Source organism: Leucoraja erinacea, chromosome 3, assembly GCF_028641065.1.
Source record: "Leucoraja erinacea ecotype New England chromosome 3, Leri_hhj_1, whole genome shotgun sequence".
Classification (NCBI taxonomy): domain Eukaryota; kingdom Metazoa; phylum Chordata; class Chondrichthyes; order Rajiformes; family Rajidae; genus Leucoraja; species Leucoraja erinaceus.
In genome coordinates this window covers 27,308,528-27,322,137 of record NC_073379.1, presented here as the reverse complement: position 1 = coordinate 27,322,137, position 13,610 = coordinate 27,308,528, and the positions used below count along the sequence as shown (strand labels likewise).

Below are 13,610 nucleotides of genomic sequence, written 5' to 3'. Positions count from 1 at the left end.
GATTAATGGCGAGTTGGACATACCTGGCCTGCTTTGTTTAACTAACCCCGGCATAGTGAATGTGATGCAGTCTGGGGTAGTTACCATGTTGTCCAGTCGTAGTTGATGTAGTGACTGGACCCTTTGTGCAGAGACGAGCGCCATTAGCATGAGGGTCTTGAGTGTGGATTGCTCTAGACTGAGGGATCCCACCGGTGGCCATCCTCTGAGGTGTGATAGCACGACACTTGTATCCCATACATGGGTATATCTGGGTGTAGGGGGTTTGTTATTGTAAATCCCCTTGAGGAGTTTTATGACTAGCGGGTGGGACCCGATGCTATGGTGTCCTGTTGGCATAAGATAAGCGGACAGGGCACTTCGTGCTGCATTGACGGCACTGTAGCTCATCTTCTGGTCATGGTGTAAATGGGCCAGGAACTCCAACACGTCCGTGATTGTGGCTGTCTTATACGACGTCCCTGCATCCAAGCAGTACTGCTCCCATTTCTTGATGTATGTCAGGTACTGCTTCTTGGTTGAGTCTCGCAGGGATGCCGACATGGTGGTGATTGTTCTCTCTGATAAACCCAGTTCCTGGTAAGGCCTGGTTAAAACCTACAAACCAGGAGTTTTAATTTTTTATGGCATGGATGACTTATGCCGGATACTGGGTGAGTCAATAGCTGTGGGTGACTGTTAAAGACCATAGGTGACTCAACCACCATGTCGTGAAAGACTGGGAACCATGGTTGGGTAGGCCAGTCGGGTACGACCAAAATACCTGAAGCAGAGTCTGACTGTATTTTCTGGAGTACCCGGCTGATGAGGCAGAAGGGAGGGAAAGCATAGAAGAAGAAATTTCCCCAATCCAGCGTGAAGGCATCTACCGCTGCTGCCTCTGGGTCTGGTTCCCAAGCCACATACATGGGTAACTGGTGATTCAATCTAGACGCGAACAAATCTATATCTGGCGTTCCATATTGCTTAGTAATTTTTGCAAATATTTTTGGATGTAACATCCATTCGATGTTATCATTGAATTTTCGTGACCTGGTGTCTGCCACTGTGTTTAGCTTACCTGGTAGATAGGCAGCTGATAGCCAAATATGTCTCTCGACACACCATTGCCAGATTATATTAGCCAATTTGTCGCATGATACTGATTTTATGCCACCCATGTGCTTGATGTAGGCCACCACCGTTGTGTTGTCAATCATTAACCTAACATGCACGTGCTGCATATTGGATGAATATGCTTTTAGCCCATAAAAGGCGGCCAGCATTTCCAAATAATTTATGCCTAGTGAGTGTAGTAGCGATGTCTCGAAATTAGTCCATCTGCCACCTGTGCTGGATATAGAGTTAGTAGCTCCCCAGCCTAAAGCACTGGCATCGGTCGTGATGACTATGTTAGGATTGGTGATGGCAATGGGACTGTAACTGTGCCAAATATTTTCTGACCACCACTGAAGTTCTGATATGGCCTCAGTGGGTAAATACATTGTTCGGTCATAATGCCCCCTACTTTGGTGTAGTGCATGTGTCCTTGCTCTTTGTAAATTTTGGTAATGCAAGGGTCCATATTGTGCAGCTGGAAATGCTGCTACAATACTCCCAATGACTCTGGCAACATGCCGGATCCTTGGTTGTGTATTTGCGATTAAATTGTTGCATGCTTGCGCTAATGCAACCTTTTTATCCCTTGGCAGAGTAACAGTCATGTGGGTAGAATCGATGGTGAAGCCTAGATAGTCCATATTAGTTGACGGCTTCAATTTCGATTTATCTGGGTGTAGAACAAATCCCAACGTTTCAAGGAGTTGTTTAGTAGCTGAAACTGCTGCGACAGCTAGTTCCTTGGTTCTCCCCATTATGAGAATATCGTCCAGATAAGCCATGACTAGGTATTTTTGTTCTCTCAATATTTTCATGGCTACTTTAAGAATTTTGGTAAATAATCTGGGAGCTGTTGTTAACCCATTGGGCAGTGCTCTATATTGCCATTGTTGCCCCATCCAGATAAATTTCAGGTATCTAAAATGATCCTTGTGAATGGGTACTAAATAGTAAGCATCTTTGATGTCTATGCTTGCCATGAAGTATCCCTTGGAGATCAGTTGTCTGGCAGTGACAAATGTCTCCATTTTGAAATGTTGATACTCAACAGATTGATTTAGTGATGTTAGATCAATGATGATGCGACATCCACCATCTTTTTTGGTTTTAATAAATATATTTGATACAAATTCCAATGGCTCATGTCTGGTCCTTTCAATGACTCCTTTAGACATGAGCCTATCTAGTTCAGCCTGTCCTTCCTCCTTCTCTAGTTCAGTGGGAAGGAATACCCTTTGGGGTATATGCTGAACCGGCGGTATTATGCCTGTTTTAAATTCAATTTTGTATCCACTAATACTGTTGAGTATGTATTGGTTGTTAGTGATAGTACACCAAACATGTTTAAATAATCGTAAACGCCCTCCTGTTAGTAAAACACCCTTGGTTTTTGTATGTTGACAGGAACCAGACCCACCTACCTCCATGTTCATTTTTGGGAGCGTCTTCGTTGGTGGGTTTGGCTCGCGGGCGTTTTTGTTGGTGCTGTCACGGGGCGGCGTATCTTCCCACGGCTCCGCTCTGGGCCCCTCTCTAAAAAAGAGCTATGGGGGTAGTGAGGAGCGGTCGCCAGGCTTTCACCAGTCCGGTATCTGCTGGTGGATGCCGAGGGGTGCTGCCAACTGGGTGTCTTCGCCCTGCTCGGCGCTGGCCCTGCCCTCATGAGGCCTACTGGTTTGGCCGCCTCTTCAAGTTCTTTGAGCCTTTTTCCCAGGTCAGCCCCAAATAGCAGTGCCTCTTTCTCTGGCGCAGGAGCTTTGCAAAGCCCCGCATATTTGGGGTTGAGGGCAGGCCTGATGTTTTCCCGCCTTAAGTTGTTCATCTCAAAGTGGGTGTTACACATCAGAGCTAGGACATCCTGTTGAGGTGTAGTGAGGTCCGTGTGCTCTGCGGACCGAGCAAAGGCGGTGATGGCAGCGGTATGGAGCTTCAGGATGCGCTGCATCTTCAGCTCTTGGCTCCTAATGTGTTGGCCTAGCTTGCTCCATATCTGGCCATTGACGGTCTTAACCCGCAGCGCCTCACAGTTCTCGGGTGCCGTGTATGTCTCGAGAGCCTCCTGGATTACTTTTTCCTGGAGAGGCTTGTTGGATAGCCGGTTTATGCTGGCCGCCATTTTTGGGGTCAGCATTCTCCCGGCCTTCGGGGGCGCCGCATACATGTTGACCACACCCAGCAGCTCTTCTTCCTCCTGCTCCCCTGGCATACTTGTGCAGTCGTCCGCCTGCCCCTGCGATAAGCCAGCCCAGTCCTGGCCTCCCTTGCTGACCTCAAACAAGGAGGGAGCAGAGGGGTAAGGTGACGGTTTGGAGGAGGCCTCAGCCCGTCCTCCCTGGAGATGCCTTGCCTGCATCTCCTGCTCGAACATTTGTTCGAGGAGCTGCCTCATGCAGCTTAAGCAGCTGTCTCCCCGTTTAGCCGGTGGAGAATGTTCCCGTTCCTCCGACGAATCAGAGACCACCGGCCGGTCCGTTTTACGGGTGGATTTCCTCCCTGTGCGAGGTGTTGAAGTCGGCAGCACAGGGAGCGGCTCGGGGTCGGGAGTACGGGAGCGCTGAAAATGCTCCTCTGCCGCCAGTGGCTGCCGCCCAGATGTCGACCCTTCCTCGGGGGGAGTTGGGCAGGCAGTCCGTTTGCTTTGTCGCTTGCGGGTAGCCATGCTAGCGACTTCTGTAATACAAAAGACTCGCTTACTTGAGGTCTTGTCTTTATCCTGCAGCTGGAGAGCCTGGCTCCAGCTGCCGCCGCTGTTGCGCTGCTGGCGTAATGCCGCGCCTGCGCACTGGGTGGGTTCTTCACGTAGTCACTCACGTGACTCCGAAGTAAAATCAATATTGAAAAATCAAGAGGGCTGTGATGAAAGTTAATTAATTTGAAAGTTCTTTCATTTAGGCATGGCAGGCTTAATGGACAGTATAGAATGCTTTAGTTCATAATTTATCATCTTGTAAAAATATTCACTTTATTGTACAGCTCTCTGCAAGCTCTCCCAGACAAAATCAAGTTTTAATGTTATGACTTTGACCGCTATGCCTCATTAAGGTAAAATTCCCTCATGTATTAGTTACCCTCTAAACCAGGGGTGTCAAACTCACTTTAGGTCACAGGTAAAATGCGACTTCATGCGTGCCGGATCGCGCCGTGCATGTGCGAATGCAGCCCAATTTGGCACTGGGAACAGTTGCAGCCCGCTCTGGCATCGGGGAAATCATCCCGCTGGCCGGATTAGACCCCTTTAATTCAACAAGTGCAAGTAATTTTCCAGTCAGGGAGTCAACATAGAACGTAAAGGGGTTCCAGCAGTTCACAATCCAGATCAATGATTGTTAATGAAAGAATCAAATTCTAATTATCCAAGTTTGTTAATGATAATAAACCCCAGGTAGAGAGGTGGCTGCACATAGAAGATTCAAGGTGACTTAAACAATTTTAAGTGTATGGGTGAAGACAGAGCAGATGGAAGATTATGTGAAAAAAAAATGCAAGTTCATCTACTCTGGAAGAAAAAAAAGATTGACAGATGTTGGTGTTCAGAGAAACTGTTGCCTTTGTACATAATCACTGAAAGTTAAATGCAGGTACCGCAAGCAATTCAAAAAGTGAATATTGCAGCTAATGAGAGCACCCATTGTCTATCTAGGTCCACTGGGGGCGCTGCACTGGCAGCAGCCTCTACCTACAGCCTGTCTGTCATTTCTATCTTTTTTTTTAATTTTCAGTTAGTCCAATGTCTGTTTTGGGGGGAAACTTTTACTTTTCTATGTGGGGGAGGGGGGCAGGGTAAGGGGGAAACCGTCTCCCAGTCTCTTCCTGGCGGGGACGTGCCTATTTCTCCGAGTCGCGTCCTCGCCCCCCACCTCGCGGCCTACCAGCTGGATCGGAGCGGCCTTTCCTGCCGGGGACCGGGAACTGGACCAGGGCTGCTACAGCGGCGGCACAGCGCTGGAGTCACCGCGGAGCGGGCGATGACTACCTGGGTCGCTGTTTGGAGCTCCGGAGCGTTGAACCTTTGCTCCAACATCGTGGAGCTCTGGTGTGGAGAGCTTCCAACGCGGGCGGCGCTGAACAACATCGTGGAGTCCTTGCAGAGGGTCTACAGCAGTGGGTCTCCATCCGGCGCGGCCTGCGGACTTTGGAAGCCGCCGACTCCGGTAGGAGGGGGCCGACTTTGTGTCCACGCCGCTGAGGACGTCCCGCAGCCCCGACGTCGGACTTGTATCATCCCGGCGAGCGGTCCTGGACATCGGGCCGCCCGTAGCTGCAACTGCGGAGGGCACGGGGAGGCCCTGACCACGGGGAACATTCTGCTGTGTGGGGATGTTTTATGTTAAATTTTATAGCGTGTGTCCTTTATTTTTATGGTATGGCTGTATGGGAATTTCATTTCACTATGCCATCTGGCACATGTAACAATTAAATGTATCTTGAATCTTGAATCTTCAATTCCCTCTCCAGAGAAAGGTTGTGATCAATCCTTCGTGAAGGACCTGCAACCATCACAACAGCACTCGCAGCAATGCTGTGAATTAATTTTATGATGTTAATCATGGAATGGAATTTTTAAGTTTAATATCGTCTGAGGTGAGTTTTTATTGATCCATGCATCTGCTACTTTAATCCTTCCTGATAATTCAAGAGGTTCCTGGTGAATAAGTTCCACGGAATAGTGCTGTCTATGACGTCTTCGAGTACTTCAGTTATTTCATGGAAGCCTGGTGGATGGTATTGACTGGAATGAATTTGTCATGTTTTTAAGGATGTGACAAACATTGGATATTTCTTATATTGTTTGATAGATGCCAACGTCACAACAATATTGTAACAACTTGGCTATAAATATGGTTAGTTCTGGAGTTAAGGCAGACAGTATGTAGAGAGCATATTGGCTGGTTGTACCATGGCCTGCCTGGTTTGCCATCTTGAACGCACAGGAACAAAGAAGATTGCAAACAGTGGTGAACACTGCCCAGTCCATCACAGGTACTGACCTCCTCGCCATTGAAGGCACCTTAACAACATCCAGTACTCTCAGCCAGGTCTTGACATCATTTGCAGCAAATAAAATAGGTTGAACCCCGGCTCCAGAGATGTCGCGAATCTCAGAAAGTAGTCAAGATAGATTATCTGCTTAGCATTTCTGACTGGAGATCATTGCAAATGCTCGTGTCTTTGCTTTGGCACTTTTGGGTGACATGGGAATGGGAATGTTCTTGAAGCGCTCTCCTCCCATTAACAGTTTAATTGTACATCTGGCAAGACTGCAGAGTTTTCATCTGGTGTCTTGTTCAGGTGTGATCTAACTCGATGCCATAATGTTTACATTATTATTGTTACATGTACTGAAGTAGTTAAAGGTTTTTTGTCACGTGCTATCCGGTCAGCAAAAAAACTATACTACATGATTATAGTCAAGCCGTCCTCATACACGTGAAAACTACAAACTAGTTGTAGAACAGGTTCATAGACAATAGAACAAGTTTATAAACAATAAATGACACTAAACTAGAAACGAGAGACTTGAGAATATGAAGAGCAGATTAAAATACAACATTCAATGTTTCGCTACGCAAAGTTAGCCCTGGCCTATGCAATCTCCTGGTTGCCAAACATTTTAACCTCCTTTCCCACACTGGCCTTTCCATCCTGGGCCTTCCCCACTGTAAGAGTGCGGCCACATGCAAATTGGAGGAATGGAACCTCATATTTCGCTTGGGCAGTTTACAACACAATGGTATGAATATTGATTTCTCTCATTTCAAGTAATCCTTGCATTCCCTCTCCTTCCCTCCCCCACCATCCTCAACCAACAATGGACCATTTTTGGGCTATTTGGCCATCGCTGCCAGTTTTGATTTGTTCTGTACTTTTTCAGTTCTCTAGTTTCCCTCTCCCTTGACTCTCAGTCTGAAGAAGGGTCTAGACCCAAAATGTCACCTATTCCTATTCTCCAGAGATGCTGCCTGACCAGAGATGTTGCTAGTTGCTCTTGCATTTTGTGTCTATCTCCGGTATAAGTCTGTATCTGCAGTTCCTTCCAACTCATTCAAACGTACCTTATGTTCGCCACTTCCCAAAGAACCACTGACACCAAGCACGTGCCTCCATCCTTGTTCTCTGGCTCGGTTGATTCTTTCCATCTACATTTAAAAAAATAAATTGAAAACAACTACAATTACAGTGTTAGATCGTTGCCACATAACTTCTAGTGTTGCAGATGCAATAATAAATCTGAACGAGTCATGATATCCATCGCTAACAAATCTCCTCTCAAAAAGGGACAAAGTGCCGGAATAAATCAGCAGGCCAGTCAGCATCTCTGGAGAACACGGAGAACCTGTCCATGTTCTCCAAAGATGCTGCCTGATCCAGAGTTACTCCAGCACGTTGTGTCTTTTTATGTAAACCAGCACCGGCAGATTTTTGCTTCCAAATCTCCTCTCAACCTTAGATAGACACAAAATGTTGGGAGTAACTCAGAGGGACAGTCAGTATCTCTGGAGAGAAGGAATGGGTGACGTTTCGGGTCAAGACCCTTCTTCAGACTGATGTCAGGGGAGTGGTACATAGATAGGGTGTGAAAACAAGACAAAGGGAATGGGGCTCAAGGAAAATGTAGAATAGATTATTGTTAGTTAGGAGAAGATAACAACAAACCAAACAGAGATAAAATGTAGTCGGAGACAGTAAGAATGGTCGGAGAACTGGGAAGGGGCAGGGGATAGAGAGAGAGAGGGATAGCAAGGGCTATTTGAAGTTAGAGAAGTCAATCTTCATATTGCTGGGGTGTAAGCTGCCCAAGCGAAATATCAGGTGCTGTTCCTCCAATTTGTGCTGGACCTCACTGACAATGGGAGGCCCAGGACAGAAAAGTCAGTGTGGGAACGGGGAGTTAAAGTGTTTCGCGACCGGTTGATCAGGTAGGTTCAGGCGGACTGAGTGGAGGTGTTCAGTGAAACAATCACCGAGCACTTGATCTCGTCGATATACAGGAGTCCACACCTGAAACAGCAGATACAGTAGATGAGGTTGGAGGAGGTACAAGTGAACCTTTGCCTCGCCTGAAAAGAGTGTCAGGGTCCTTGGACGGAGTCGAGAGACAGGGTGGGGGAGAGGTATAGGGACAAGTGTTGCATCTCCTGCGGTTGCAGGGGAAAGTACCTGGAGTGAGGGTGGTTTGGGTGGAAGGGACGAGTTGACCAGGGAGTTGAGGAGGGAACGGTCTCAGCGAAAAGGGGTGGAGATGGGAAGATGTGGTTAGTAGTGGAATCCCGCTGGAGGTGGTGAAAATAACACATAATAGAGAATAGAAATAGCACACAGCCACGTAATCGTCCAACATTTACGCCACCTCCAACCTTCATTCCCTTTGTTCTGTTTTTGCACCTTACAGTTCCTTATCCATGTACCTCCCACTCCCCTGACATCAGTCTGAAGGATCTCGACCCAAAACTTCATCCATTCCATCTCTCCAGAGATGCTGCATGTCCCGCTCAGTTAATCCAGCATTTTGTGTCTATTATCAATTTAAATCAGCATCTGCAGTTCCTTCCTTTCCTCTAAACCTTTTTTGGTCCAAGGAAAACAATGCTACTTTCTACTGCCTGGCCTTGAGTGAATTTTCTCGAGCTTGAAAAAACCAGAAGGAAAATGTTTATGGATTGATGCTTTCAAAATATATCTGGACTTTTGTGTAACCTGATAATTGTTCCGCTCCTTGCCCATCTTACTTCTCCATCCTTCTCATCTGTTCAGCTCTCAGTACATTGCAGTCCGCTTGATTCTACGTTGCTCTTTTATTTCAATTTATACTCAATTTCCTGACTTTCCTTGCTCTCGTGAAAATGTATCTCATCTGTGCCCAAACTGCTTTTTCATTGGAGGCATCATGTTATTTATTTACAAGGTTTGCTGCTAATCTTTGATTGATAGAAACCTAGAAAATAGGTGCAGAAATAGGCCATTTGGCCCTTCGAGCCATACATTATGATCATGGCTGATCATCCAGAATCAGTACCCTGTTCCTGCTTTCTCCCCATATCCCTTGATTTCGTTAGCCCTAAGATCTATATCTAACTCTCTCATGAATCCATCTGGTTCCTATCCAGCTGGGTTATTTCACATTTAAGCTCATGAAATCCAAAATAAATTGGTTTGTGAACAGATATCTTTGCCCATTCGTAGAAGCTCTAGACCTCGTTACCTGTTGAAAATTACATTTTGCATAACAGCTTGTGATCTCAAATATCAACCTCACCTTAGATTTTGTACTCAAATACCACAAAAAGATACTTGTATAGAAGAGTAATTAGTGGGCAATGATTGAAAAAATATATATCAAGGGCAACAAACCAAAGACATTTGGGATTCATTATTTATTTAAAATGCAAGTTGTATGTTTACAGAGTGCCCAACCAGACAAGGGGTGGCACAGTGGTGCAACTGATAGAGTTGCTGCCTCACAGCGGCAGAGATCCGGGATGTGTCCTGCCCTCGAGTGCCGTCTGTGTGGATATTGCACTTTTTCTCACTGTGATCACATGAGTTTCCTCCTGGTGCGCTAGTTTTCTCCCACATCTCAAAGATGTGCAGGTTTGTAAGTTAATTGGCTGTAGTATATTGCCCCTTATGTGCAGGGAGTGGATGACAAAGTGGGATAACATAAAACCAGCGTGAACAGGTGTTTAGTTTAGTTTAAAGATACAGCGTGGAAACAGCCCCTTCGGCCCACTGAGTCAGCACTGACCAACGATCACTCGTATACTGGTTCTATGTTATCCTAGTTTTGCATCCTACACACCAGAGATAATTTTTGCAGAAGACAATTAACCTACAAACCTGCACGTCTTTGGAATGAGGGAGGAAATCGGAGTACCCAGAGAAAACCCATAGGTAACAGGGAGAACATGCAAACTCCGTACAGACAGCGCCCATAGTCAGAATCGAACCCAGGTCTCTGCCGTTGTAAGGCAGCAACTCTACCGCTGCACCACTGTGCCGCCCTCAAGTGATCGATGGTCGCCGTGGACTCGGTGGCCAAAGGGTCTGTTCCCGTGCTGTATCTCTAAAATTAAATTGTAGTGAAAATAGAACTGAAATATCTTTGAACAATTCCAAGAACATGCAAAAACTGTAGGAGAATGAATGAAATACATAACACTTTCATGTAGCTGGCATACATATGCTGCACTCAATAGACCACCTTTTTGTTTTCCTTGGTAACTACCATAGTCGGAATGATAGATTCCATGGTTTGGATGTCATGGTATCCGATACAATGAAAGTGCATTGTATTGAACAGCTCGAAAACCATGCAATAACAATGAAAACAAAGGTGCTACCAAAACAGTACTTTCAACCTTGTGTTATTTAAAACAAAGATAACATTAAGTATAACAACATGAATGTACCCGGTCTTTCTCCATCCTTCTCATCTGTTCAGCTTTCAGCAAATTCATCTGTATAAGACAAAAACATTAACAAAATATATTAATAAAATAGATGCTGCCTCACCCGCTGAGTTTCTCCAGCATTTTTCCCTACCTTCGATTTTCCAGCATCTGCATTTCCTTCTTAAACAAAATATATTAATTGGTTTACACTGATCAATAAAGCATTTTAATGAAATAGCTATGCTGGAATCTACTCAAAAAGTACACATTTGGTTTTGCAATCAATGTCTTTTAAAATCATTTTTATGTCATTCACTTCATTAAGTTTAGATTTATTATTGTTATGTGTACCGAGATACAGTGAAAAGATGTGCTTTGCATGCTATCCAAACAAATCAATAATGTGTAGGAAGGAACTGCAGGTGCTGGTTTACACTGAAGATAGACACAAATTTTGGGAGGAACTCAAGGGGTCAGGCAGCATCTTTGGATAGGAATGGGTGATGTTTTGGGTCGAGACCCTTCTTCAGACTGAGAATTCTATATATAAATGCAATCGTCAAACTCAAGTACAATAGTACAGTGCAGAATATAGATCTCAGCATTGCAGAGCATGTTCCATAGACAAAGCTTATGGAAGGATCATTCAGAAGCACAATAACAGAACTCTGCAATTTCTTGTGGTCTTGGACAGAGCTGTTCCCAAAGCAAGCCTTGTTGCAACCTGACAATATGCTTTCTATGGTGCATCTGTAGAGGTTGGTAAGTCATCGGAGAAAAGCAGAATTTTCTAAAGGAGTAGGTTTCAAAGCTTTAGTCAGTCCCAAATGTTTCCAACTAGACAGCAACAGAGTAAAACAAATCCCAAACCTTCAAAATCAGTTTACAAAGTATCAGACAGTGAAAAACGGATTAGTTAGACATCATGTGTAAATATTCAAAACCCACTGAAAGCCAAATGGAAGCATTTAAAAATAATTATTACCAATTATTATTTATTATTATTAAGTTTTTTTCCTTTAAAAAAGTACATTGTACTTTTCCAGGTGCAGAGCCCACATTTTAATTCTGGGGAGGCCTCAGAGTTGCACAGCATGGAAACAGGCCCTTTGGTCCAACGCAGCCATACCAACAAGTGAGCTAGTGCCTTTTTCATGCATTTGACTTGTATTCATCTAAACCTCTCCTATCCATTTATCTGTCCCAATGCCTTATGAAAGGCGAAATCTTACCCATCTCTGTCATTTTCAATGGCAGCTCATTACATATACCCACCATCTTGTGTGTGAAAATATTTGTCTTTCAGGTCCTCTCAAAATCTTACCCCTCTGACCTCAAGACTATGCCCTCCAGTTTTAGACTCCCCTATCCTGGGGGGAAAAAAACTGACCCACCGGCTTTTCTATACCCTGTTACTTTCATATTTTTCTGCAAGGTCACCCCCCTCAGTCTCCTTTCACTCTAGGGAATACAATCCCAGCCTATTCAGTCTCTAATTATAACTCAACACTCCAAGTCCTGGCAACATCCGTGTGAATTACAAATGAATAATTAAACACAGGAAAAAATGCTCTCCTATTAATTTTAAAATGGACTGTGTTTCCCTTTTTATCTCATGGCAACTGTGTGTTCCTGAAGTGCCCAAAACAATGATTTTGGAATATAGCTATTGCATTGTTTCTTTCTTATGATAAAAGATAATAAAACAATGCACTCCATTTATTGCATTGATTTATTCAGACAAAAAGATTGAATTCATAATACTCCCACAGAATATTTATTTCTCAAAATCCATTGCTCCCTGAAGGGAGAAGCTGTAAATAACTGAGGTGGGGTTGAGGCAATTGTCAGGTGAAGAATTGGGTTAAATCAGTAAATTATTCACATTCTCTTATTGATTTTACATCAGACATTGAAGTGGGAGGAGGGGTGATGTTAAAAAGAAATGAAGGGCTGTCTTTTGCTTCAAGGATCAATGGTTTCTTGGGATAAGGCCGAGGTTGCGAGGCAGAATAACAATGTTTCATTCTACCTTTTGAGGATTTTCACATTGCTCCACTGAACCTGAAACAGAATGCTAATGACATTTTTCTTCATACTCATTAACATCTGCATAAAAGTGCCAGGGGCAGATTGGTCACATATGATTCTCGGCCACACTGGAAGACATACCTGGTCCCTCTGCTTCCTTTCTCGTTCAATCTGTTCCTGTTTTTTCTTTTTGGACACTTCCTGGAAAAGCACATAAAAGGAGAACTTTCAGCTTAATATATAGCAGAATGAGCACAGGTTGAGAAAGAATCAGAAGGGCAGGTTGTCATTATGCTTCCAGTTATGGATACGTCTTTGAGCTGGAGACAGAGAAAAAGGGAAATATCAGAAAGAAATTGAGGAAAGGTTTGAAGATTTCACTTTTTACCGAAGCATAAAGATGAGGGGTAAAAATCTCCTTGAAAGAATTTGCTTATGGGAATTTACAGCAAATACTCAAGGAAATGTACAAGATTTAGTTTAAAAGAGAGGAGCTATTTCCTCTCTTTAACTAAATCATTAAAAGGGGATTGAGATTGCAAAGGAATTAGTGTGGCCAGAAGATATTTGTTGAAACATTTTAGTATATCCAAAATAATTAGGGAGCTCACATTTGCCGGAGCAAGTTTCTGACTTGCTCCATCTTCTATGAAAACACAACTATTTTATTTGTTTTACACTCAAAATACCTCAAACATTTTCCTCCTTTCATCCACTCCATTCATTTTCTTCACTGGAGTAGGTTGTGCCTAAATAAAAAGTGAAACTGCAAATTAGATCTGCTATTTCTACAACTATACGCGAAAGGGGTCTTGAGACGGGTGTAGAGCAAGGATAAGCAAATTGCATTTCATTTTTAAATACATAGATTGCTAACCCAGTGTAGGAAAGCTTCAAGCTGCACAAATAATTCCATCAGATAACAATTCCTCAGAAGACCAAGGAAGTCTGGCATGTCTTCAATAATGCTTATCAACATATATTGTAATCAATGCCTACTATGTTCTTTTGTGCTGAAGCAAAGCAAGAATGTCATTGTCCTATCAGGGGCACATGACAATAAACTCACTTGAACTTGAACTATTTATACAC

At 44.0% G+C, this 13,610-nt stretch overlaps 1 protein-coding gene across 7 annotated transcripts in view; it reads right to left on the bottom strand.

Moving 5' to 3' along the window:
- Positions 1 to 13,610, bottom strand: part of nek1 (NIMA-related kinase 1) — a 166,353-nt gene that overhangs the window by 106,342 nt on the left and 46,401 nt on the right. For 6 of the 7 annotated variants that reach the window (XM_055632331.1, XM_055632334.1, XM_055632333.1 and 3 more), the window contains exons 12-15: positions 13,208 to 13,267; positions 12,660 to 12,719; positions 10,506 to 10,553; positions 7,152 to 7,235 (exon numbers count right to left, since the gene is read on the bottom strand). In XM_055632331.1, coding sequence (XP_055488306.1) covers positions 7,152 to 7,235; positions 10,506 to 10,553; positions 12,660 to 12,719; positions 13,208 to 13,267 — 252 coding nt within the window. The remainder of the gene's footprint in view (positions 1 to 7,151; positions 7,236 to 10,505; positions 10,554 to 12,659; positions 12,720 to 13,207; positions 13,268 to 13,610) is intronic. The other variant, XM_055632335.1, reaches the window with a different exon arrangement.